We start from the raw sequence: 27,083 nt of genomic DNA, 5'->3' as shown, positions 1-27,083 counted from the left end.
GCAAATAAAGACATTGTAGCACCAGCCCCAATAAAGAAAACTTCCTGTACTGATCAAATTGTCAGAAAAGTGCACATTTGTACCAAAAAAATGGAAGCAACTAACATTCAGCAAATAAAAGACAGAAAAACCCCATGGATCTCCAGGGCAGCTCGGTGACCTGAGCCCTATCAAGAATGGTGGCTCTTATGTGTCTTATGGGCACACACTGTTCCCTTACAGTATGAGCATGCTTAAACTGTGGGGGAAAAAAGAAAAATAAATAAGTGAAGGGTTAGAGGGAGAGGAAAATCAAAGTTTCATTGTTAATTACATAGCACAATGATAAGAGTAATTTTTCTTAAATCAAAAAATAAATTCTAGGTTCAAGTTCCCTGAAGGATACAAAATATTAGAGGGTTTTTTATGGTTGTAATCACAAACTTATTTCTCCAGCCACTACTGGCCATGTGTAATTAGGGCAAAGTATATTAATGATACAGAGGCACAGCCCAGAGATGTCTTCAGTTGCAGTATTAATTGCATTTAGGGAAAGAGGCATGAATTGTGCTTATACAAGCTAATTAGTATGGGTTTGCTAATTAATACTGGAAAGTCAAACTGCCTTTGTCTTGTCAACTGCAATTAACTGAAGACATTTAAATTTCCTTTTTTGTTGTTCCTTCAGTAGCACGCTCACTTTCAGTTGACAAGCAAAGAATCCCTGCACTGGAGCAGTCAGAACAGCCACTCCATCTCCCTGGCATCCCATTTTCCTCCAGCAGGACCTTGGTGCTCTGGCCTGGCACAGGGTTCCTTATCACACACACCACCCACCCTTCCCCTGCACTGTCCCTGGGGACACAATTCCCTGAGATTGTCCTCTGAGGAGAGGGGCTGAATGTGCAGATATTGTTGTATTGAGGCCACAATCCCATCAGGCTTATCCCACGAGTGTTGTACTTTTAAATATTACTGTGTAAAGAATGACTCATTTACCAGGGCACCAGAGATGCCCCCACTGATAGAAAGAAGTCCTTGGTTCTCTCAGTGAGGTGTTATCAGCCAGGGCTCTGGAGCCAGAGCCCAGCTCTTCATTTCCAGTGCCCCAGGGAGGGTGGCAGAGCCATCAGAGTTCCTCAGGGTGGCAGCTGAGATGTCACCTGCACTGAGGTTAGTCCCAGGAGCAGCCCAAAGGACTCACCAGACTGCACCTGAGAGGCGTTTGTTCCATTGCACTTGGAGCCATTGGCATGTTTGCAGAAGAGCTGATGAAAAGCAATATCCACATCTGTCAGCACCCAGAGCATTCAGTATTCCCAGCTCAACATCAAACTGGAACTGGATGCTCACGGGTGAAAGGGATGAAAAGGAAGGCGAGAGGCCAGCTACCCAACCAGGCAAATAATTTTGCTGAAGTGTCAAATTTAAAGGAGTTAAAAATCAGGTCATCCACGTGAGACACTGATCTGGAGAGGGGGGGAAAAACCACATAAAGTGCATTTTGCTGGATGGCAGGAGCAGAGTGGGGTTGGTGGCATATCCACAGGAGCCTGTGGCAGGCAGCTAGGGAACAGCCCCATCCAAAGGGGACAGACCTCAGTCACCACAAACACTGCAGAGGACACAAAGGGACAACAAATTTCCCTTCCAGGGAGATTTTGACTGGGAATGCAGAAGAAACATTAGTGAAAAGAAGCTATACTGTCAGGTTTTCCCTCAAAAAGGGAAAAGATGGGGAAAAAAATCTCTTTACCTCTGTATGAATCAATTCTCCTGTATTTATTGAATAAATTCAACCTGCTGAAAAAGCCCACACCTCACAATCTGCAATCCATGGTTAAAGTACCACAGAAAACAGTCTGTTTATGGGAGGTTGATGTAAGAGTTACTGGAAGATCACAAGACCAGCAGTTTTCCACTGAGAAACCCTTGGGAATAGGCACTGAACACTGACTGTAGCTTTATCCTCTGCTGATGGATGCACAACACCAATCGATGCTTTAACACTGAAGTTCCAGCTTCTCCAGCCCTCTGCTAGCCCACTTAATACAACAAATTTTTGAAGGCAAACAACTCAAGAACCTGGCTTAATGAGCCCAAAAGAAAAACTTTTAAATGTTAAGAAAATACAGCTCCATAACATCATTACATTTAAAACACAACAGCAAGTTTTTCCTCTGATATATCCAGTGAGCACAACACAAAATTGATTGCACAGAATTTGAAACTGTTACAAGGCAGCACATAATGAGATCAGATGGTAAACAGGATTAATTCAGTTTTCTTTGGAAGTATCAGATGTGGCCTGTGTCACCACAGAAAGCAGCTGGGCATACAAAAATGTTTGCCCACAACGTGAGACCACCCCAGAACCGGAATCAATTAATGCTCTCATGATGGAAAATCTGATGTTGAAACAGCAAGAGGCACAAATTTAAAAAAGGATCCTCACAGATGTATGGCAACCCATTAATAGCACAGTAGGGGCACCTCATCCTGCCCTTCAGTGCCCTACTAGAACGCAGCACAAGTTAAAAAGACCCATGTTGGCACTCTAGTTTATGATTCGGATTTTAGAACAGATGTCTGTTTAGCACCAACTTACTAGCCAGTGCTGTAGGCTTGTTTTTATATTAGTAATAAAACTAATCACATCTACAGAATGAATCTCTGCAACTTGGATACTGCTCAAGTTTTCCTTGTGACTAGAAAAAGTTGCAGGAATCCCACAGTTCATCCATTAGCAAAAATATCAGTTCATAAAATAGCTTACACTGACACCTCATTTATTCCTGAGTATAAAAAATCATATTCAAGTCATGAAACTGAATATAAACCTCCCTCCTACCTGGTTTTGTGTCATTTTATTATTTTTGGTCCTTGAGGGAAGTGCCAATAAAATAGACGAACCCAGCAGAAAATTAACAGATATTATAAAAAATAGTTTGTGGTAATTCTCTTGTATCTCATCTGCCTGTCCTTTGAACACTTGAGACTGAAGCAAAGGCCCCCAAAGAAAGGAGTTAATTCAGTATGAAATTAAATGTTTGCTTCTGATCTAGAACTGCTCAAGAGAAAAAGAATTACCAAAAAAAGGAAGACAGACCACTAGACCTCATCCAACACTTTTTCCAGGTGAGTACGGAGACAGGGAGTGCCAAGACTGGCAGCAGCAACACAACTTTTGCAATGTTTATTTGCTGTTCATTTCTGAATATTTGGAACTGATCCACTGTTTAAATGAACTGAACTTTGCACATTACTGCTCTATAAAACAACCAGAGGGGAAAAAAAGAAGGCAGAAATTGAACACTTACCATCTCTGCTCTTTGCTTGTAGTTTCCCACTTCTTCCAGAACCTGAGACAGCTGAGCCTTCAAGATACAGGGGGAAAAAAAAAACAAAAGGAAATTAAGTCTAGGATGTAATTTTGGAAGTTTAACAAGGCCTCCCTCCCCCAGAAAATAGAATCACATTATAGCACCGTGATTTCCACGGCATGGAGAAGGAATTATAAGTGTTTGGCCTTGCTCTGTCCTGTCAGCATCACATACCATGAGACAGTCCTGTCCCAAAGAGCCTGAAGTCTACATGCACAAGAAAAATCAGGTTTATTACAGAGAATGCCACTAGAGGAGCCAGCCCAAATTTCCATCCCATGGTCCAGCCAGAACTGTGCCTTCACTCCACTGCTGTAAGTGCAGAGTGAAATAAAACCCACCCAGTTTTGCCCAGCTTAACTTTGAAGAGGAGGTTTAGCTCCACAGCTCCTGAAAGGAGTGTGTGTTTCAAGCTAACTTCATAGAAAATGTTCTGCTGAATTTCTGGGGTCCAGGGTTGGGTTGGGAAGCCTTCCAAAATGCTGTGGGAAAACATCAAGAAAACCTCTTGAATTTCCATGAGAAAAGATCTCAGTGCAGCATTTCTACTTTTTAAAAGGGAAATTTGAAATGTAAAGAATCTCAAACCAGAGTAGAAATACCTTTGGTTATCTTGGCATAATCTGAAGGGAAACAGGAACTTGACTCAAAAAAGGATCTTTTACAGAGTTTTGTTTATGAAAAAGGATTTTAAACCAAATGGGTATTTAGGAGACAGTTAAGAGAAGCCACACATAATACATGAATGCTATTACTTCCCACATCCTTGATTTTTCAACACTCTGCTAGGCTGCTATCAGCCTTTCTCTGCTTAGCAGAAAGCCCAAAAAATAGTCACTGATGACAAATAATTTAAACAATGTAAACAAATAAAACCAACTTTCCTACAAACTTACTCATGTCATTTCAAGCAAATATTCATTAAAACCCTCTGGAGTCTCTCAACTTCTCACCACACGTGAAATGAGTCTTTTGAGTGCCACATCCAAACCAGAGACAAACAGCAAGCAGCAGTTTATTACAATGAAAAGCAAAACATTCAGCTTTGGAGGCTAACTGCACTGAAATGCAAGCAAACAAATAAATTTAAAAATACAGTCTAAGGGTTCAGCACAGCAGAAGTTCCATTTTGCCAACAAACAAGCAAACAGTTCAAAATTTCCCTGGCCCCAGAGCTCAGCAGAAACTGAAAAAGTTTCAGCTTCTCGCTGTGCAGGGCCAGGGATGATGTGACATTATTTAAGGAAGAGACACTGAAATAGGGTGAAAAGGGTTTTAATACAAGCCTGGGACCTGGCACAGGAGAATGAAACACACTCATTAAACACTGCAGGAAACGCCAGTCCCAGCCCAAACTGGAGTGTCTGGACAGGCAAGGGAAGAGAGAAAATGAAATGATCACCAAGTTTGATGAGGAAACATCAGGGAATTGTAAATTTGCAGACACCTGGGGAAGACTTTTCCCTACTGCAACTGAAGGAGGCACAAGGACAGCAGCAGGCTGGAGCCAGGAGTTGCTTGGGGAAGAATTAGAAAACACGACCTTAGAGAGGTTATTGAGGAGAGGTGCTGGCACAAAGTCTGCAAAACACCCCAAGACTGACTGAACACTTTTGATTACAAACTACCCCAACTGTTCTGTATATTTATTAGCTTTCTTTGTATGAAAATGACCTTTAGATGGGAACCACTAGGCTATTCTAAACCATATATAAGAATTACTTAATTTAAAATGACATTAAAAATCATGTATATTCTTACAGGAGCTACCAGTCCTGGATTTGAGGGTCAAGCCTCTGTTCAGCCTCCTGTTCACACAGACTCCTATGGAATCACAGAGTAACCCACGCTGGAAGAGTGAGAATCCCCTCAAAGCTCAATCCCCTGTGGTTTTGGTGGGCACCTGGATCAACCCATCACACTGTGGCAAGCTTTGGTCACCCTCACAGTGTAAATATTTTTATTTATAACACCAAGGCAATAGCACCCTAAGAGCCTGTTTAACTAGATGGGTATAAGAGCATTTTAAAAGTATAATACCTCTATAAAAGTCAGAAGAAAAGAATAGCAAAGACTCCAACAGATTTTACTTCAGGAAAAGGCTGGAAAAACCTTTTAGGCAAGAGATAAATACTATAAAGGGATGAGGAAAATTGAAAACCCAAGTGGGAAATATGCCATAATTTACCTTAGAAATAATATGGCTTGGGGATAATAACCATTTCAAGGTGCTATGCCAACAGAGACACACAGAACCCTGGACAGCAAGTCCAAACCAGCAGCATAACAACAGCAGATCAATCTGATTTGGAGAAGCAGTCAGATAAGAACTAAATCACAAAGTAGGTTTTCTTCATTGCATTCATTTGTAGGCAGCTCATCTCAAAGGGAAGGAGTCAATAACTAGTGGGAATTCAGAGAGCAGCTACTAAACTTACCAGACTGCTGGAAGAAATGATTTATGAAGATTAAAAGATTTTTAAACATTATGGCTTGACTGCAACTCTCCCAGAAGAGCCAAAGGGACATATTTAATGCACTGAGAGCTCTACAATGACAAAGCTGGACAGGAGGAGGCTTCCCCAGCTCACTGGGGCTGTTGGATGCACCCAGAGTCCAGAGCAGGGACCCTCCACTCCCTGTCCCTGCCCACCTTCTCAGACAGCTGGGGAAGCTCCAGACAAAACCTAAATTTTCAGCAGGGTCCCCAGTGTCTCCACTTGCCAGGTTGTGATGCAGCTGATCTGGATGCTTTATCACGTCCAGTTTGTAAACATCCGCCCTATCCCAGACTTTTTATTAGCTTAAATCAAATATTGAACTTCCCTCAGCTGTTGGAGGACAGCTGCTGGCGAAGTGATTCACTGCCATATTCCTTCTAGGCCACAAGAAAATACAAACTAATCAGCAGCAGCATGACAGATGCACGCATTTTTAATTGTGAAGGAGAAATTAGGCTGTGAACTTAGCCCCACATCTCACTTAATCAGAGTGCTGGGGAGGAGCTGCAGAGGGCCCTGGAGTGGAGCCTGGCAGCCTGCTCAGCCCCTGCTCCCACTCCCTGGGTATTTTCCAGAAAAGATCCCAAAAAAAAGAGTGTTATGTTGTTTCTTGGAATGTATCTTCTCAGCATGTACCGTTGGGTGTGTGGGTGCAGCAATCTCTGGCCACTTCCAGACAAGGAAAGCATGAGGGTGGGACATGGGCCTCTCAGGGGTGGTGGGAAGGCACAGGGGGTCCAGCAGATGCTTGTTATAAATGAATGCCCTGGTTTAGTAATTAAAGAAATGTATTAAATGATCAAAGTATAAATTTGGAAAAAAAGAAAGCCACAAGCAATTCAACTCTGAGCCAGGCAATCAGCATCAGGGTGACTTAGAGCTCTGCCTCCATCACACCAAAGTCCCTGTGGGTCTCTGAGGCTCAGTTCTGAGGGGACCATTTTTATACAGTCCAGAGACTGTATAAAAATGGCTTTGGAAGGGGGTCTTCTTTAGCATATTATCTTCTTTAACATATTATCATGCTTTTCCTGGAACTGGTGGAAAATTGCTGGAATCCTGTCAGGTGAAAAATCTCCGGGATAAGCTTCTGATGATGCCTATCAAACATGTCTCCAGTTGGGGTTTTGTTAGACAAGAAATCCCTTGGAACATACATTTCTGGAGACAGTGTCTTTTTGGCATTTTGGATTTCTATCACTTAGCTTGCTTGTTGCCCAACACTGGTTTCAGTACACAAGAAGCTGTGGTTTTTAATTTCATTTAGCACAAATTATTTTATAACGTGTGTTACATATTCCATGCTTGCCAGTCCCATCTCGGAGCTCTGCTCTGGGAAAAGCCATCCAGGTAATGACATCCAGGACAAGGGGAATAGCTTTTAGCTGGAAAAGAGTAGGTTTAGATTAGACATTAGGAAAACAATCTTCCCTGTGAGAGTGGGGAGGCCCTGGCACAGGGTGGCCAGAGAAGCTGTGGCTGCCCCAGCCCTGAAGTGTCCAAGGCCAGGTTGGATGGATCCTGAGCAACCTCATCTAAGAAAGTATACCTGCCCACAGAAAGATGATTTTTAAGGTCCCTCCCAACCCAAACCACTCAATGATTCTCTGAGTTGCTCTTTGTTAGGGCTTTTCAATTGATCATACCCACTTTGGTACCTCAGGAGTCTCTCAGTAGGATAGGCTTCTGTGTTGAATTTTCAGGCTACACATAAAAGTTAACTTAAAGCTCCAAGGAAATTCTCTTTACTTAAGACACATGTTAAATTCCCACAGATCACTGAGCTCAAGTGTTAAGAAACCTGATATGCAAACAGATATTATAAATTAGATATACAAATAGAGTGCAATTCACCCACTGAAGGCAGCACAACCAGGTAAGGGAATATCAAGTTGCAAAGCAGGGGGAAAAAAAATCCTCTCAAGTACTCAGTCAATTACTTTAAGCTTTCAAAAAAAGGTTTGTCAATTCCAAATATTCATCTTACATGACAACATAGTCTAATCTACTGTCAGTAGATAGTCATCCTCAAAAGATACTGGCAGGAAGAGAAGAACCTGTGCTCCAGCCTCACTGGGAATCTGCAGCTCGGGCTGAAAGAGGAGCAGGTTTCCAAGGAGAGGAACCAACTCGGGTCCAGAGAGACATTTCTGAATTGTTTAACTTGCTTCCCTGCATCAATAACTTCTCTTCTGCACCTTCCAGAAGTCAGCCTTCACTGACAGCACTGGAGGAGGCTGGTCAGGGAGGTTTTAATGAATGAAACTGAAGCAGTGTGTGGTGACAATGCAGCTGTTAAACTGATTGCATCCAGAGCCCCCCACTCCCCCCTGGGGCTGGTGCTGAGCTGGCTGCCCTGAATGATGGGCAAGCAGCTCAAATGTGAGCCCCATTTGTAGGGAAAAATTAACTACTCAGTCTCTAATGAACAGTCTTTCTCTACACAAAACAATACCCTCTGCTCTACAAGCAATTAGCAAATCGAAGTGTTCTCTTTGTGGACCTGCATTAATTTACTCCTCGATGTGGCACATTAAATAGCTCACAGGTACAGCACAGCAGTGGCAACAGCCAGCACCATAAAATGAGAGCTTGCTTCAAAGAGTTTGGGAAGTAAAATTAGGCATGCTGTATACAGGGAATAAATCAAAACAACCTTCATTTGGAAATATCATTTTAGTCTTATGCTTTCATCAAAAAACATGATTATCATAACAGTCACATTAATACAATGTTGGTACTCTACAAGGGAGAGAAACAAGCAGCATATTCACTACCTCCAATTAGAAAGAGCAATTTTTGTTTTTTCTCATCAGGGGAAATACCTGAGAACATACACAGCTGCCTATTTTGGGATTGTGCTTTCACAGCTGGAAATCCCAATGAGAGTACCCAGAAGGAAGACCACTTGTTGGAAGGGCAGCACCTCTGCAGGGAAGAGGAGGAGGAAGAGGCTTTTCCTGGAAGAGCTGGAACACAGCTGCAAAAAATGGCATTTTTACAGCTCACTGAAGCCCAAGATACCCTTACAAATATTTTATATGCAACAGTTGTATGCAAATCCAAGTCAAGTGTGATAATTGGCAAATTTAGGTATAATGTTAATTACCAGCTATTTCAAATTAATTAACTTCTAAGATAAATTATTGGTTCTTCTCTTTGAGAAAGTTAACACACAATTTAAATTTACAAGGATATATCGGCTGCTGATCACAGAAACGGGGAATCTTCTAAGTTCCAACATGCCAAATCACTTCAGTTTCCTTGTGCTCCCCACTCCCTGGGTAATTTCACAGTTCTTATTTCTCTGATCACTCACAAGAGAGGACAGAAGATGAAACCTCTTGGCTCAAGCTGGGTGGCTTGAGTGTGTGGCTGAAGTGTGGTGTGACCTCTGCAGTGCCTAAGCCAGAACATCTTATCTGTGCCATAGGCTGGGGAAGAGGGAAGAAAAAAAGCACAATATCACCTTTTTCTATCAGATTCAGGAGACACAAAGCAAATAAAGTGCATTGAAGCTGCAGCTGAAATACAGAAGGAAACTTGAAAACATGGCAGCACTCCCAGGACAGTTCTGATAAGGAAAGCATTGACTGCAACAATTAGAATTCAATCCAGTGTGGGAGCATAAGCACCATGCTGATGAGTTACATGGAACAACACAGGAATAGGATGAGAACAATTTGAAGAGAACTTTGCAGTCACTAATTACCTCTCAGCAAAGAATGAGGCTCTGGCTTGTGGGGAAAACAGAAGAAAAACTTTGATTTCACAAAAGTCACAGACAGATTACTTCTGGGGGTGGCAGAGACTGAGCAGAAGTAACTCATCAGCCACTTGCAGTCAGACTTCACTTCATTTGCATATTGTGATCCTGCATATTAAAACACTGTGAGAACTGAAATTAAATTTTCATTAGTGTTCAATCTGGAATCTCACCCGTGGGATTCAGCTTTCAGCAGTTCATGCAGGCATTTCCCTGTTTACTTTAAAGTGAGATATCCATTTATCCCATGCCAGCCAACACTTGTGGCCTTCAACCCACTGCCACCATTATTGCCCAAGGGCAGCAGTGCAGGATTGTTTCTGCACCTCTGAACTCCACTACAGAATTACTCTGAACTAACTGTGAGCTTCTAATTTAATATATTTTGATGCTTTGTAGTTGAAATTGCCAATCTTTCACAAAATTGCATCAGCTGAGATCACAATCAAGAAGACAGTTTAGTACCAGCCATTGCTAAATAATTTCCTTTTTGCTATTGTGAAGAAAGTTCTCCTGGTTATAAAATCAAATGCACATCCTTTATAAGGTGGGAAAGAACAGCTACAAATAAACTCTGCTGCTGTCTCAAAAGCATCCAGAACACCACGTTATCTCACAGGAGCTGGATTGGAGGTGGCAGGGGCCTCAGTTTGATGCAAAAGTGAAGAGGAAAATTCCCCAACAACTTCTGAACATGTTTCAGAAATTTAAATTCAGTGCAACCACACTCGCTCTGACTTGCAGAAAAGCTGCAATAGGCAAAGCAGAGACCATTAGTTGCTGACATAATTTATGAGGATAGGTTTGCAGCTCAATGAAAAGCATGTGTCTCAGGCCACAGATTATGTAGTTTTCCATGTAATTTAGTCCTTAATTTTACCCCAAGCAAGGATAGGAAACACAGGAAATGAGAATGCCTGTAAGCCAGATGTTCCACATCTCCAGGGACTTGTACTCCTGGGCATCACAGCAAACCACAACACCCAGAGACTCAAGGCCACTGCTTTGTCCAGAGCAGTGAGAGTGTTTACCACCAAAAAAACAAGAGCTGCTCCTTCTCTGGAAACCAGTTTTGTACTGGATTTGTGCAGGAAAATGCCGCCCCTCAGTGAGACACAAAAAGCAGCTGGTTACCAAAATCAGGGAGGAATAAAACAGAGCTCTTGGGCACTAAACAAAAAAAAATGAAACTGCAAATTGAAAAATCACCAAAGTCATCGCTATAATTACTCAAGACGAAGGGAAAACATCTCCTCTAGCAAAGATATGGGCTCATGTCAACACTCTATCAAGATTTACTGGACAAGGGGATAATAACCACACCTTTCTCTAGCTCTTGAGCCTCAAGGACAGACCAATCTCTCTCCCTCTCTTTAAGAGACAGAGTCACTTGTAATGCCAAGAATTCTTGACATAAGCTTAATGTAATGAAATAACCCCAAACTCTGCCTGGTTAGACTATGAGAAAAGGGTGTTAACAAAGTGACTATGGAACAACTGATATGAGATGAAGACAGGATTCCAAACCAAAATTGCCCACATCCTTATTCTTGGCAAATACTTGATCTAGCTTAAAGTAAGCGGCAGAGTCCTGCAGCAGAAACCTAGCTACCTACTCTAACAACTGGGACCTGGGGCAAAGCACTAAACTCTGAAACACCTTTTGTCTCCCTCTCTGACCTAAAGATAATTCTGACTCTGTAAAACCCTTCCAAAACCTTTGAAAAAGGATAATCTCTGAGCACGAGGTGCCACTGACACAAACCACACCTGATGGGCCCCAGCACTAAAAGGATTAAGCACCATAATAAGTGCAGAAGTCCAGCATCAACATGTTCAGAGGTGGCAGCAACCTCGTCACCCTGATCCTCAAAGCAAAGGTGACCTTCATAGCTGCAATAAAATGTAAAACTTGGGAGAAAGACACTGAACTTCTCTAAATCTACTCCATCAACACTGGTCGAATAATCTCTCAAGCAGATACTGCTGAGGAAGGAAGAGAAGCAAACTGGGAGATAGAAAAATGCAGAACTTTCTATCCAGGAAAGGATGAGTCCCTAGAGATTGGACAGCCCTGTGCCAGGCTGAAAAAGTAAAAAATGAGGCAGGAAAAGAGTGGGCTCAGGTAACAAAACCACCTTAGTTTTGCAAAAAAAGTCTCAAAACAAGAACATTCATTTGTTTTTTTACTGCAGCTGAGGGTGAGGTGAGGCTGTGGGGCAACACCCCAGAGACTCCTCTCTCCTGCTGTTTTCCCTTGATGTTTTTATTCAGCACCTTGCTAAGAAGGAGCACAGAGACCAAAAGATTAGCACAGCTCTGCTGGGAACAATCTACTTTTGTAATTGGTCTCCTTCCCCCCATCCTAATCAAATGGTGCTGCAGTCCCCTGGGGAGAGAATACAGTGCCAAACAAAAAATGTGAGTTTGCAGCTGCTTCCTCAACAGCAAAGGGCAGCCTGACTGATGAAACTCTGCCAAGCCAATTGCTTCCAGCATGATAGAGTCAGCCAGCACAGCATCTCCAGGACACACACAAGTGACTGTGGGATGCTGATGGACTCTCCTAAGGAGTCAGTCCCCATCACTGGAATGCCCATCAGAGAAGCCTCCTAAAATTCTCTTTGTGGCCTCAGAGAAGCAGCTGAGTGTGAAGATGCAGCAGGAAGTCCCTTCTCTTTTGCTGCTCCCCACCAAAAATTTAACCCAACAGCAGAAAGATAAAATTTGTGTATTGAGGGTCAGCTGCAAATCTCTTGCCAGGAGTAGAACAAATTAATATATTTTTGCAACTCAAAACCTTTAAGGGAATACCAGCCCACTGCACAGGGAAATAGCAAATGGGTAAAGAAATACAAAGTATCTGGAGGACACTAAGGAGAATTAATTTCACTGTGCTGTGGTCAAATCCCTAAAGGTGAAATGAAGGGATACCAGCACCCAGTCCTGAAACAGATGAAGCACATCTGGGAATCTGGTAATTCATCACTGTTTAGGTGATCTGAAAACAGGTACTGTAAGCAATTCTGGGATCTGGTGAGCATGATGTTGTATTAACACTCCTGGAGAGACAAATAGAAGACACAGTAGCTAATGGGAACAGAATCCCATGCCATTAGATGTAATAAAGAAGCTGGTTGAAGTAGGGGGGAACAAATGTTTGTGCAGTTGTTTAATTTTCTGGGTTTTTTCGAAATTTTAAGTCCAAGTAATTTATTTACTTTTTTTTTCATCCCTTATGTTATCAGCGGAATGAATTCAGGCTCCAAAGCCTTCTCTTGATGAAAGCAAACATCAGTACTCACCTAACCCAGAAAAAGGAAATCTCAAGAACTAGAAGTGGTGACAATTTGACACCCAGCATCTATTAAACTGTCAACTCCTTCCTGTGCATTTTTGCCAGGACAACCTCCCTGGATCTAAGTTCTCCCCATTAAGTTACCTCCAACTAGATTTGATAGCTGGAGGGAAAGAAACTGCATCTAATTCATGAAATCTGTAGATTAACCATCAAAAATGTTCACTCATATCCATTCATCAGAAAAAAATGGTGGAATTGCAGCTCTACCTAAAAAAGCCCTTCTAATTTCAGCCCGATGAGTCAGCACTGCTGCATCTCATCACTAGGAGTGATTCATTGTCACTGCACTTCTCAAAGTCAAGAATAAGGGTATTCACCCCAATTCACTGTCATCTCATAACTCCAGGCACTGTTATAATGATTTATGTGAGTGTGTCACTTTTAATTTAAAGGGATAAAGAGTTATTGTCAAGTCTACCAACCATAAAGCAACGTTTTCTTTCCACTGAGCTGACAGTTGAATACCTGGAAAATATTCCTGTTTGCCAAGAAAGGAGAGGGCTCTACAGCCCATAGCCTTAGGGTGTCAGTGCTTCTGAAGAGAGGAACGGGTGGCCAGTGTCTTTGGAAAGGAACACTAGTATTTGGGAGAGTTAAAAATAGGCTTACAATAGAGTTAGAATCTGAATAAAAATTCAGACAAAAGCAGTATGGGTGGAAAGCCTTTGCCCCAAGTGAAAGTGAGGATGTGGGGTATGGATGAGAGCTCAAAAAGATTATCTGGATGAAACAAGACTATCATAAATTTAACCCAGGTGGCACAGCTATAGTTTTCTTATTCAAGTCCGTTAATATCACAGTCACTTTTGAGAACCTTTTAACTGCTAAAACAAGGCTAATGAAAAACTCTCACTGACCTTACACCCCTGAGTGGGCCAGTGCCTTCCTTTGAGCTGCCCAAGGCTGGTGATGTTGGTGATAGTTCAGAAAAGATGTCTTTAATGGTGCTGTGTGCTCTGTCCCTGTGATATCTGTTATGATATCTGTTATCCCCAAAAACAGACTCCCAACAGGAGCCCTCAGCCATGTGGGTACACTTTCTGGTGCATCTTTGTGTTGTGAGCCAGCCAGGAAACAATGTTGAGAAGTGAAGATCTGTGTTTAAATCAAACTTTTTTTTGTTAACTCATTTCAGGTTTAGTTTCTGTTCTAGTTCTCAGCCCTACTGCATACATTGCTCCAGCTCAAATAAAGGTCAAGGAGGGGTTTCAGCCAGCACCATCCTTGCCTTGGGAAATTACAGCCAGAGTGGTTTTGGCATCCAGCAGAACAGTGGGGAGAGTGCCTAAGCCTCGGAGGGTCTCCAACAAATTTCAAATGCTCTTGGAAGTTGCTAGGTAACAACAACCACCCCCAGGACAAGATTGTGCAATGTTTGCTCTGACAGAGCAGTGCTTGCCTTGCCCTTGCCTCCACCCTGGCAATGTGTGTGTTGAGGACCTGTCGTCTCTGCTGCCAGAGCATTTCCAGCCTCTAGTCTGGATGCATAGTTGGATTTTGCTGAATAAAGCAAACATCCCATTTTAAACATAGCTATTATAATTAGCAGAAGCTCATTGCTCAATTCCCCTTCCAGACAGGGATTTCCAAATGTCAGTGTGCTTAGCACAGCTGATCTGTGCTGGCTGCTCTAAACATAACTGACCTAGGAAGGTCCAGAGCACAGAATCAAATCCTATCATGGGGAGTGGGATGGAAAAACAAACAGAGTAATTGTCCTTCTTTAGCCTGTACCTTCATTTTCCTGTACCATCTGCACCAAGGCAAAGTTAGCAGAGACTCTTTGACACAGAAAATTCATGTTTGAGGCCAAGAAGGAATTTATTTTGGAATTTTATACCTGGTTTTTGAGTCAGCCCTCCAGATGACTCCACCTCATCCTGCTTGTCCTGCCAGGGTATCATGGCATAAAATCAAATAGCAGTAAGGGGAGAGCAAACAAGGGGGAAAACCCCAAACTAGCACAGCTACTGCTGCAACACCTTTTTGCAGAGGCTCTGGCAAATGCAGAAACCAGTTTCAAACAGTATTTTCTTTCTAAATCTGTTTTGGGAAAGCAAAAAAAAACTTCATCTCTACAAGTGATTTGCAATATTAAAAGAAAATTGCCAAGTATCTTTTCCCAGCACAGACCTCCTCACACAGAAGATCTGCACCCCTTGAAGGAGCAGTGGAGCCCTTCCATCTCCAGCTATTACATAAATCAGTGGCTCCCAGCCTTCCTCAGACACTTCAGAAACCCTGGCAATGCTCCACACCTCAGAATGTCCCACGGAGCCAGGCTGAGTTTATTCAAGTGGGTCTTGTGCAACCTCTCCCCTGTGGGGTACAAGTGTCTCACCCACAGCTCCTGCCTTGTTTTTTGGGATATGCCAGTACAAACCCCATGAAGGGCTGAAGCAGATTAGCACCAAGCTCCTCAATAAAAGGAGAAACCAAAGCTCCAAGATCACATAAATTTTGCAAGTCCATGTGGACAGTTATAATTTCCAGTTACAATATTTTACCCCATCAGGTTTGTACTACAAAAAGATTACAGGCAGAATTTGCTTAAAGTTTAAGGGAAAAAGATTGGAAGGAAAAAACCCAGAGGTTAACAGCCTCTCTCTCCAGAGACATTCCTTATACTGAAAAAGTAAAAAAAAATTCTGCAAAATTCCAACTGGAAGAAAAAAAAACTGTGTAAAATACACTCAAATAAAATCAAACATCCTTGCACACCATGGTCATGCTCCTGTAACTTCTAAGAAGAGGAACAAAATCCTTCTACTTTTATCTGAGAATTTATTCAAAATAAATAAATCCCAGCGGAATTTAGGCACACTGTAGAGGCTCCAGGAAAAATCATAAATAAAGCAAGAAAACGAAAAATATCCTTTCTTGGCATGCTCTTGAAAGAAGGATTCACCACATTTCTGATTGACTGCCACTGTGGTTTAAAATGAATCAGCTATAAATAGGCAGCAAATGCAAGGCAAGCACTTGAAGGAAGCAGCAAGGGTTTTTTGGTCTTTTTTTTTTGTTTTCTCTTGTTATTGCTTAATGGTCTGCTGGGAAGGAGGTGGCTGACAAGGTAGAAGAAATGTGGCAAAAATATAAAGAAACAGAAAAAGATGGGGTGTGGGAAGGAGGGGTAAGGAGACATGAAGACATCCAAGTGTACGAAATGTGCCTCTGGTTTTGCAGAGGAGTGAAGGATCAGGGATGGGAACAGGCACACGGACTCGGAGCTAGGGATGCCCTCAAAGTCCCCTCACACCCACAACTTGAAGGCTTTTATGTTATCAGGAGCTGCAAAATCAAGGTTCTGTGGGCCACCTTGGACTAATTTCTAGTTCTTCCTGCATTTCAGATTGAACACATGAAGTGCAACATAAAGAAAAACAATGGAAGTGTTTCTGCAGCCCTCTTGTGCCAAAAGCCATCTGAAACAGGAGTGGCCTCAAAACTATTAAAGTTAAGCAGCCACGCACATCATCACAAAAATGAAAATACTCGTGCCAATGAGCACCAGAGCTGGAGGAATCAGAGTCCCACACAGAGATGAACCAGTTTCTGAAAAGCATTTGTGGGGAAATTTCTAATAAACTACTTTTTAAATATTGAATAATCTCTTCTCAAAATAGCTGGAGCTTACTTCACAGCTCTCGTTCCAACTGTCTGCTCACTCTCCTCCTCTCTCCCACAGCTAGTCTGACTGCACACAACATCCCATCTCCAGCTCTCTGGCATCTTTTTAATTGCTCCTCTTCATCTTATGCTCCTTCCTTCAAGGCTGAAGGAGGCTCTCACAGAATCCAAGGAGAAGAAAACCTTCTGGTTTCCCCTCCCAAGGAGTCTGACTACCTTTAAAGACCTTCTATACTCCTGCAAAATATTTCCTTACAGCTCTATGGCAGATCTTGCCAGTGAGCAGCCCAGGACCTCCTCAGAGCCTTCTCCTCCATGGAGATGGAGGCTGATCCCATGGCTTTCACCAAATTGTTTCCTTCTGTAGGAAGGAGGAGAAAACTATCCAAATTTTTAAACTTCAGCAGTTAATACCTTGCCCTGCTTAAAAAAAAAAAAAAAAATGAGAACATTTTGGAAAGGGTATGCAAGGGGTACAAAAAAAAAAAAAATCCCTGCAGAAACAAGATCAGAGCAAGTAAAGAACATCCTTGCACTGCACAAGCCTAGCACACATTCTGTGTTTGCCAACCATCAGTTTAATTCTCATTCTAAGATCCTGCAGGAGAGGGCAAAGTGGAGGGTTAATCAAGCCAGGACTGAAGCCCTTTGTTTATCCCAGAACTGAGCAGCACAACAGAAGGGAATATTTCCATATGTTGCCCCATCAGTGCTGCTCAGTTTTGGGCTGAAAGAATTAACTCCAGAGGGAGCACTGCAATTTTATCTTACACATGGTCCATTTGTTTCCCTTGGCCCTTCTGCTGAGACTGCCAAAGATGCCAGACAGGATAATATTTCTGAGATGTGGGTGTTTATCTTCTCTGAGTGAACCACACAGCAACTCATTTCAGGAAAGCAATCCAGCAACTCACAATTGCTTCTTGCTCCAACAAATGCAGCCTGACAAGGCAAAAGGTGAAAGTGCCTGATGGCCCCATTAGAAACCTTTGAGTTTCCTCACTCCTGAATGCCTGTTGAGCAAAAGTGTGCTATAGAAACATGAGATATCTCCACTTGGCAGGGGAAGGGAAGAAGTCAGGACATATGCCAAGATAATCTCAGTTATTAGCTCCTGTCACACAGGTGCAGGCTGTGTTGAACCACTCCTCCATGGCACAGTGGGATGCTCAGGGCTGGGAGCTCTGCTCCAGAGGCTCCTGGTGGAAAAGCACCATGGAGCATGACAGAGAGCTCTTTCACATAAATGCTTATGAATAAGAATTGTCAACACTTGTTTTTTTTAGCTGCTTTTCATGCTTCAATTTTCTTTCTTCTTAACCTAGCCGATAAACAGCTCCACAGATTTACCTGTGCCTAAAAGTGCCTGACCCCAGGGCAATGCCAGGCAGCTCCATGCCAAAATAGTGACTCACTCATGGTGGAAGAGGCCACAGAGGAAGGCTAGATAACTGCACATTTGCTGTGGGACTGGTTGTATTTGTGCCATGCAGCAGCCTCCAGATATTCATGATGACTTGAGTATGACCTTTCCTTCTCTCAGCCCTCTTTGCTGGCCAGAAAAAAGCATAATGCAAAGAGCAAGCGGAAAGTAACAGAAAATAATATCCACAATAATTGCAGTAACGTGGACAGTGTCAATGGGCTGTAGGAATTGCACAAGGACTGTGGATCCTGCCTGGCCTAAATAAAAAGGTGCTCATTATCCTGAAAGGAAATGCCTCCACTTATAAACAAGAAGGTCATGCTGCACTGGGAAGATAAATGTCATTTCTCTATACAGCTGTGATGGTCTCACCTACTGTCTTCAAAAATGGACCTAAACAGCAAAGCAATAAAAAGCCTGTAGAATTAGCCTGAAACATTATTGTTTTGAGAGTGTAAAATCACTCATCTAGAGCTCTTTAGACATGCTTTCCTAGGAACACTTATAGATGTGTACATGTGAATTTACATTGTGCCTTTTGGGAATAATAATACATGAAAATAATTAACTGACACTTTCAAACAAGCTTGGATGTGTTTGGTACCACATATGTCAAAAGAATTTGAGACTCACCGTGTATTTTATACAGCTGTACACATTTCCAGGAATTAAATCCATCTGCATAGGTAGTTTTGCATTCATCACAGCCCCCCCCACCCCAGGCAGCCTCTGCCAAGCACAATGAGCAGCTTTAAATAAATACCATCCATAATGCCAACAACTCCTCTCTTTTCAGCAGCTCTGCAGGCTGCCATGCTGCAGCTGAGAGACAATTAAGTACACTCAGATGATCTTTAGGCACACAGCACAGAGCAATCCCCTCGGAGCAGGAAGGGCAGCATCCCTCCCCTCGCAGCAGGAGCGGCGCTGGGGGCCGGGTACCCCCAGCCCAGGCTCTCTGAAGAGGGGGTGTCTCATTTCAGCACTCTGCAAGTGGGCAGCTCCTGCCCCTTCACACCCACACGTGTGCAAGGCAAAGAACCAGTGAACATTAGTCACTGCTGGTGTGTTCCTGCCCAGAGGAACAGGGGTTGTCACTGCAGACATCACTCCTGCTGTCCCTGTCACCTTCCCTCATGCAAAAGGTCACAAAACGTTTCAGAAACCAACACCTGCTTTTGCTAAGGTGGGACTAGACCCATGGAGGTCAAAGGAACACATATTTTATCTGAGTATTTCAGATATCAGGGGGCTGACCTATCCTAAGGCTGTTTTCACTCATTAAATGACCTCTTGTAAAAGGGAATAAACCAGAAAGTGAAGAACTCTGCCTCCATATGTTAATGAAATTGAGAGTACTCAGAATAGAGTTGCCAAAGGTAGGGCTGGTAACAGCTGGCTTAGCAATAATATCTGTCACAAACTGGTTTAGGGTCTTTACCATCAGGTCAGATCCCAACTGCACTGCACAGCCTAGATTTTATGAAAAATTCAGAGTCTGTGGGCTCTCAATAACTATTTCAATAATTAATACAGATACAGACACTCAATGTCTTTGTATATAAATAATGTACAGTGGTAACCTTTATACAAAGAAGCTTCAAATCCTCTCCCATTACACATTATATTCTACTTAAAATAACCTCTATAAAGTAATAACTCTGTTCATATTCGTGGTTTCTGAATCTCATTGGACTTTTATACACCATTAATACCATATCATATAATATTTCAAGCTTCTTGCTGATTTCCTTTAAAAATAAAAAAATATTTAGGTTTAGCAACTCTTCCAAGAATCAGCTTTCCAATGAAAAGGAACCGTCTCAACAATTTTCTGAAAAGAAGCGAAGTCAATGCCACAAAAGCTCCCATTTGGGAGTCTGACATGTGTAACACAGGCACAGGAACACAGAACAGATAAAAATCAATGTCTTAAGCCAGGAATCAGTTGTGTTCTTAATGTGGGCTTGAACAGAACTCGAAATCTGAGCGTACATCTGTCAAAACTGCAGCCATTAGAGCCGTTTAAACAAATTGAAAACATAAATCACATCAATATGTCAAATCGATGTGCCATGCATTTCATAGCCATGATACTGTCACCACAGCTGGATTCATGGCACGTGTGCTCTACAGCACTGTTTTATTAAACAGCATAAATAAAATTCAAAAGACAAATGCTACAACTTGCTTTACACAGAGATCATGGCTTTCCCCACAACTCTCGACTTCAAGTTTGTTTTGCTGAAAAGCTTTTAGCACCATCAAAGCACATTTGACATTAACACTGATTAAAGCAAATAGATAAATTGCAAAGCCTCTGAGAAAGCAGAATTGTTCCTTACAATTTACCTGGACCACCCCTGGACAGAGGAGATCTATATCAACAGCTTAGTTTTCATTCACAGCATGGTGACAACTGCTATCAGCTGGGTTTTTCACTTACTCTGCTCCTAGCCTTATCCAAATATTAGTAGGCTAGTCACAGTGAAGTGAAAAAGAAAAAGAGAAAAATAAAGAGAAAAGCCCAGGCACCTTCCTTTGAATTCTGTTCAGGTTTTGACTGGCAGTGGTGCCATGCTCAAATTCACAACCTTAACACAAACCAGGCTGAGGAAATGGAGGTGCTGCAGCCTCTGGCAGCCCAGGCTGGGTGAACAGATGAGCAAACACAGCTCCACACTGGAGAAGTACTAAGGGTGACCAATTAGGGATGTTCTGAAACAAAACGGCTGCAATTGGCACTTGCATTTAGGCCCCATTCGACAAACTGCTCAGGCACTAGCTGAACCAGGCTTTTTAGACTAATTAGTTCCCTGAAGAAACACCTCTTCTACTAGTTGTAATTAAAGCCAAAATAAAGAATCAATGGGCTTCAAAAAGAAAACCAAGACAGCATCTACTGTTCTAATTGCCACAATAGCCAAAGTATTATGTGCATTAAAGTGGATCTTATAATCCTTGCAAACTGCAAAGAGCAGGAGTGCTGGGATACACAAGATCATGGCAACAAGCTTGTGTTGTTGTTTCCTCAAAGCATTTTTTACTATTTGGTAATATGATTTCAACAAAACTCTGGAGCTGGACCCCACAGAAATGCAGTGGGCACACTTGTGCTGAGCCTACATGGAGGCCCTACAGGAAACCCTTGGAATCTTTACAGGATTTTTAAACAGATATTTTTTTCTATTTTTAAATAGAAAATAATAACTAAAAATATAATTCGCTCTTACAGGTCACCATCATCATGAATTAAAAGATGACACGAAAACATTTACAACTACATACTTTAAATCTTAAATTACACAGTGATTATGCAATTATACTGAAATGAAGCATTACAAACCACAGAATTCAAATCCAATGATTATAAAAATCAACAAATCTCAATACGTTCAGAACATCTCAACACTCCCAGAAAAGAGCTGTTTAATCTCATTAATACAACTCAAAGCTAGGGAGCAGGTAAAATTTCTGTGTAAAACATTATCCTGATGTGTAATTAGCTTTTATTTTTTTTCCAGGAGATACTTTTTTCCTTTCTCCTCAAAATTGCTTAGTTTCTATGGACTCATCGATGTGAGAAGGTGCCTAAGTAGCAGTTCCAATAAACAGGACACATTATTGCCCTGAGCCTGATTGATTCACCAAAAGAGTTCAAGAGATGAAAAGCACTGGCCTGAGAGCCCCTCTGGGAAACATAACCTTAACAAACCCAGCTTCTAATTTGGAGATAAACTGGTCAGTCCTGGCCAAGTCACCCATTTTCCCAAATTCTTCCATTCCTAAAGACTCAGGCACCAAAATATTTATCTGGTGGTTGAGCCACACAAACACATACCACCCACTTCAGGAAACTCCGGGTTGGAGGTGTTCTGGAGGATGTGCCCCTGCCTCCCAGGAGATCCCATCAGATCATTCCAGAAAGGGACCATATCCCTTGGAAGTTGTTAGAAAACTTTAACCATTCCTGCCCAAGGCAAAGCAGATGTGTGGCACAGCAGTGACATGGGCTGTAGCTGCACAGTGCATGTGGATCAGACCAGAGTTATCTCAAATCACCACATTTTCCAGCTTGGAAGAGATTCATAGAGGTTAAATCTCTAAATTAAGAAAGCATCAGTCCTAATGTTGAAGGTTCCTCTAATATGGCAGAAAACCAAACAATTCTGCAATTGTGGAAAGCAACACTGGAAAATGGTGCAAGTTGTAGAAGAATTTGCCCCGCAACCTCTCTAATGCCTCCCATTCATCCCTCCACACTGCCTGCAGCAGCAGGGGATGGAAACCAACATAAGAACATGCTTCAAACTCTTTCAAAGCCTTCCCTCTGAAAAGCTGGAAGCTATCCATTCCTAATCAATTCCCCAAAGACACTTAATTTGCCTTTTTTCAGTCTTCTGCCTCAGAGGGAAGAGCCATGCCACCACTGCTCTGCCTGTGCCCCAGTTCAGCCCCTGCTCCCCAGCTGCACCTTGCAGCAGGAGGGGATTTGCACCACATTGCACAGAAGCAGCTCTTTCATGCCATGCCTTTGCTGTGGATGGGACCACTGCTCCCACTTCAAATGTATTCCTGCTTCCTCCTCCACTTAAAGACATCTAATTCCAGAGCCTGTATCTCTGGACACAGGCATGCAGGCTCTCCAGTGTAAAGCATCTGAAAGCTCTCAGCATTGCATGAAATGCTCTCTCCTGTTCTGTTGTGGTAAATGTGACTCATAACTGCACCTCAGTTATCGACTCTTTCCAATACACCAGCAAGAAAGAAGCCAATTTTAAATCTTCTGTAGGAATTTAGACACAGTTCATCTGTTTCTCACGTTTCCTACAGCCAGGGACATCTGATGCGAATCCAAATTCCTTAGGTCAAGCCTCTTTTGTGCTTGGTTATTCACAACATCACCAGAAGAGGCTATGGGATGATTTGTTCATACCAAGAGCATTTTAAGTGGAGCATTGTTGGGAAGAAGGGAAGATCTTTCTGTTGCTGGCACCTATCAATCTGTCAGAGTACTCAGAGTTTGAGCACAGGAACAGTCCCACATCCTCTGAGCATCAAACCTGGACAGCAGGACGATGATTTCAGCACAGTCTCACCTAGGCTGGCTGTGCTTCCTGCAGGCTTGAAGCACTCAGCCAGCCAGAGTCCACCCTGAACTCCCTGCACTGCTGACACAGGTGATTGGTTATATTTATCATTACTGCACACCTTTACATGGCAGAGTCAAGATGTGACCCAGCAAGAGAACAAGGGGCAGAGTTCTACTGACTGCATCTGCACCAGGAGTGTGACTTTCAGCAAGAGGTGACAGCAATGACAATTGCCTATCCCTGTCCTTACTGCACTTGAAGCACATGGGAGCTGCAGAGTTGGAAAATGCTTTTCTGTCCCCTTCACTTCAATGTACAGCCAAGAGGTAGAAGTGCTCTTGAGGCTGCTGGTGTGTTTGCAGCTGGGGGTATTTTTCTGGGGGCTTGTCCACAAGGCAGCTTTTCACAGGCTGGAGAAGTTGTTTTAGTTAATGATTCACCCTATGCAAGTTGGTGACAGGACATCCTCATTCCTGAGAATGATGGAGGTTGCTTCCAGTTAGCTGTGGTCCCTGGAAACTGCTGACTTAAAGCCATTCTTAAACTCTCAGAGCATCCACACACTAAAAATAGCTGCAACAAATCTCCCTGTAGTGAAAACAATGCTGGTTTTGCAGAATATCTCCAGTGTAAGGAAGTGCCACGGGCTGCTTCTCTTGATCAATTACTGACTTTCAGGATAGATCAAAAATGAGGAATGGCCTCAAAAAAAATAGGAGCAACTGAGTTCTAAAATCTAGTTTGACCAAACAAAAAGTCGCAGATACACAGAGACAGGATCTGCTGCAGCATCAATTAGTTTTAAGAGTCACTGTCCTTCCACAGGGCAGGGACAGTCACCTTTAACAAATCATTAAACTTCCTGGTGACTTGACTTCCTCATTTATATGATGATTATTTGCCAGGTGTTTTCCCAAAACACATCCACTGGCAGGTGTAAAAGGGAGGGGAGGAAAATAATGACTCACTGATTCGATAAGGTCACTCAGGTCTGACAGAAGATGAAACACGTGAAATAACAGAGAACCCAAGATAATCCATTCTGCAGGACTGCCAGAGAACACAGGCCTGACCTGCTCTCCTTTAGCAAAGAAAAACAAATGCAGTGGACCTCAGTGCTTCCTGGGAAGGCTTGAGTCTACCAAGAGATACCAAATCATTTGGATTCAAAGTATTATTTCAACAAGGTATTTGCTTTGTCAGAAGATGATGTTCAGCCCTGTGACTGCTTCAGCAGTCAGTGGGAGCTGATGCGTGGAGCATCTCAGCACCATCTCTAGAGAGAGCCTGTTTTCTCCCACCAGCCACAGATAAGATGCTGCAGTGACAGCAGGAGTCTGGGCAAGTGCAACATATGCCATTCTGGAGTGGCAGGAAAGCCCTAGTGATTCCAGCTTGCTCCTTATGGGCATCCAAAGTGAGCAGAGTAATCATCTCACTGCTTCTTAGAAGCTGTCATTGAGAAAAACAAAAAAAAAAAAGTTGGATGGCAGCAGAGAGGTAGAGAAAGTAGGTAGGAGAAACCTGAAAATTAAAACAAACTCCTCTGTACCTTGCACAGATGGGAGGAAATGTCTCTGCAAAGTTCCCATCACCACAGAATCCCCTTCTGCTGTGTAAAGGAGCAATCTACCTTTGAGGGGGAGAGGAAATGTGGCAAAGGAGCAAGATAAACACAAAGTGTGGATCAAAGGGAAGAAAAAAAAAAGGCAAAAAAAGTGGTAAAGTGCTGATGGGGGAAGCTGGGTGAAAGACAAGGAAGAACTATTAGCTGCTCAAATTAACAATTTAATGCATTCACTGTAAAATTTAAGCACTTTAAGTACTGGGGTGGCTGCTGAGTAAACCCCCTTGGAAAGGAGCAGATTGATGACTTAACACCACAAAATCAGCAGGGTCCAGGTTTTCACCAGCAGCAGATTCACTGCAGTTATCAGGGGCAGATAATGTGACAATATTTGGTCAACGAGTTTTGAGGTCACCAGTAATGCCCGTGATGGAAGAAAACCAGAGAACATATGGCATTTCATGTGCTGAAACTGTCAAACTCACAATTAACTGATTAGAGTGCATCTGGTGCTCACAGACAGGGGAAATCTCTCAGTGTAAAAGATGCTGGAGACCATTGAAGGTGTCAGCATGAGTCTTCCTTGCAAATCTCTCTTCATTAAAGTTTTGTATGAAGCCAGGAGTGTTGTAATAAAATCACTATTAATGCAGTTATATTTATGATTATCTCCCTTTTGTGTGGCTGGATTTAACTTTTCAAACATTAAACTCCACATCAAAGCTTTTTCACAGGGGCTGCTGCATGCACAGAAGCTTTTTGTTTTGTCATATTTAGCTAGAAATTAAAAGCAATGAGAGCTAAGGTGGTAAAAGTGAACTAAGATTGGCAAGAAAACTATTAATATGACCAGTATCAAAACAAAAAATCACTCTGCCATAGAAATAGAGTTACATTTCTGTTAAGGTATTTATAACAGGCTGGCCAGGGACAAACTCATTCCCTCTCCAGTACCAAAACACACTTTTATAAAGATGGTGAGTGACACTTCATTAACCACGTGAAATGGGCTGACACAGCCTGCTTGCTTTTCCAGCCACCATTTCAGATGACATTTTTCTTTATATCTCTCTGTGCTGTACATTCAACACTCTGGAAAATGATTCCTTGAACCCCTCCAGCCACATCAGCCCTGTGGAGGAGGGTGTTGGGCTGGGGGCAGCTCTGGGGAGGAGAAAGCAACTGCATGTCCAGGTGTTTGCACTGTCCAGGCGTTTGCACTGTCCAGGCGTTTGCACTGTCTGTGCATTACAGATCCAGCTTTAATCATCCACCATCAGTGGATTTTAAAAGTTCCCCATCAGCCTTTCTTTGCCTTTCAGTCCTCTGCCCCATCAGGCTCTGACAGGAGTGGTTCTTCTGCAACAGCACCTCTGAAATGATCTGAGATCTAAGCCTCCTGCTGAATCCCAGTTTCTGGAAGGTGCCTGTGATCCAGGTGATGCCTGGTGCAGGCAGTGCAGTGCTCCCAGCAGCTGCCCTGCCCAGCAAGGGCTGGGGCACAGCTCCCTGTGTGCCCTGGCTCCATCCTCCCAGCAGACAGCCCCCTCCAGAGCTTGCACACTCCTCTCCCCTTCCCTCTGCTCTTTTCAGCAGCTTCCCAGCAAAGGGCCTACCAGAGACCTCATCTCCTTAACCAGCTAAAAGGTGTTGCCTCAACTCAAAAATCTTCCCAGTCCCTCACAGCTTCCTCCTCTCTCTATTATCTCTATCACTCCATCTTCACCACAGCTCCCTGACTGCTGCTGAAATGGATGGGGAAATCTCCCTTTCCAGGGTAAGGGAAAAAACCCTGTTAAGAACATCCCTTTTTCCTCCTCTGTTTTGTCAGAAGTGGTGTTTCTGGTAACAGATTTAGGCAGACAGAATAAATAAAAAAAAAAGAAACTATTAAGGGGTTCTCTTCTAGGGAATGTAGAAAGATTTTGTTCATTTAAGTACTCTGCAGCAAAAAATTAAAAAAAGAGGAAAGGGGAAAACACTGTGATAAAAAGTCATGGTTCATGGTGCCAATGTTGAGATTTATGAGCACAGCTCAAGGGCAGAACCCACAAAATGTAATGGAGGAGGATGCATTTCCCTCAGAGTCTTCTAGGGCTTTGTTAAACTCCAGAGGCCCCTGGACCACAGCCATACCTGGAGCCTCCCCAGCAGAGATGGAGCACACAGGGACTGTGTCCCTCTGTGGTACCCACAGCAGTACCCCCTGCTAACTAGTGATCCTGATTGTTTTCCACACTTCAACCATACCAGCCTTCCAAAAAGTGTCAGCCAGGCCTTTTCAGCTCAAATCTATGGCTGTCCCTCTCTGCAGCCCCCCCAGACCTGTCTGGAATACCTGTGCACTGGCTGCTTTGCTGGATGCTCCCAGGTGAGC

The 27,083-nt window shown here is 42.9% G+C and overlaps 1 protein-coding gene across 7 annotated transcripts in view; it reads right to left on the bottom strand.

Moving 5' to 3' along the window:
• The window catches only part of MAD1L1 (mitotic arrest deficient 1 like 1), a 347,152-nt gene that overhangs the window by 176,037 nt on the left and 144,032 nt on the right, over positions 1–27,083 (bottom strand). For all 7 annotated transcript variants that reach the window (XR_014958379.1, XR_014958378.1, XM_021539694.3 and 4 more), the window contains exon 13: positions 3,300–3,356. Coding sequence is in view for 5 of the 7 variants with exons in the window: in XM_021539694.3 (XP_021395369.2) it covers positions 3,300–3,356 (57 nt within the window). In the remaining 2 variants the exon portion in view is untranslated. The remainder of the gene's footprint in view (positions 1–3,299; positions 3,357–27,083) is intronic.

Source organism: Lonchura striata, chromosome 14, assembly GCF_050655825.1.
Source record: "Lonchura striata isolate lonStrDom1 chromosome 14, ASM5065582v1, whole genome shotgun sequence".
Lineage (NCBI taxonomy): Eukaryota > Metazoa > Chordata > Aves > Passeriformes > Estrildidae > Lonchura > Lonchura striata.
The sequence above is the reverse complement of the archived record's forward strand: the minus strand, read 5'-3'. Positions and strand labels throughout refer to the sequence as shown.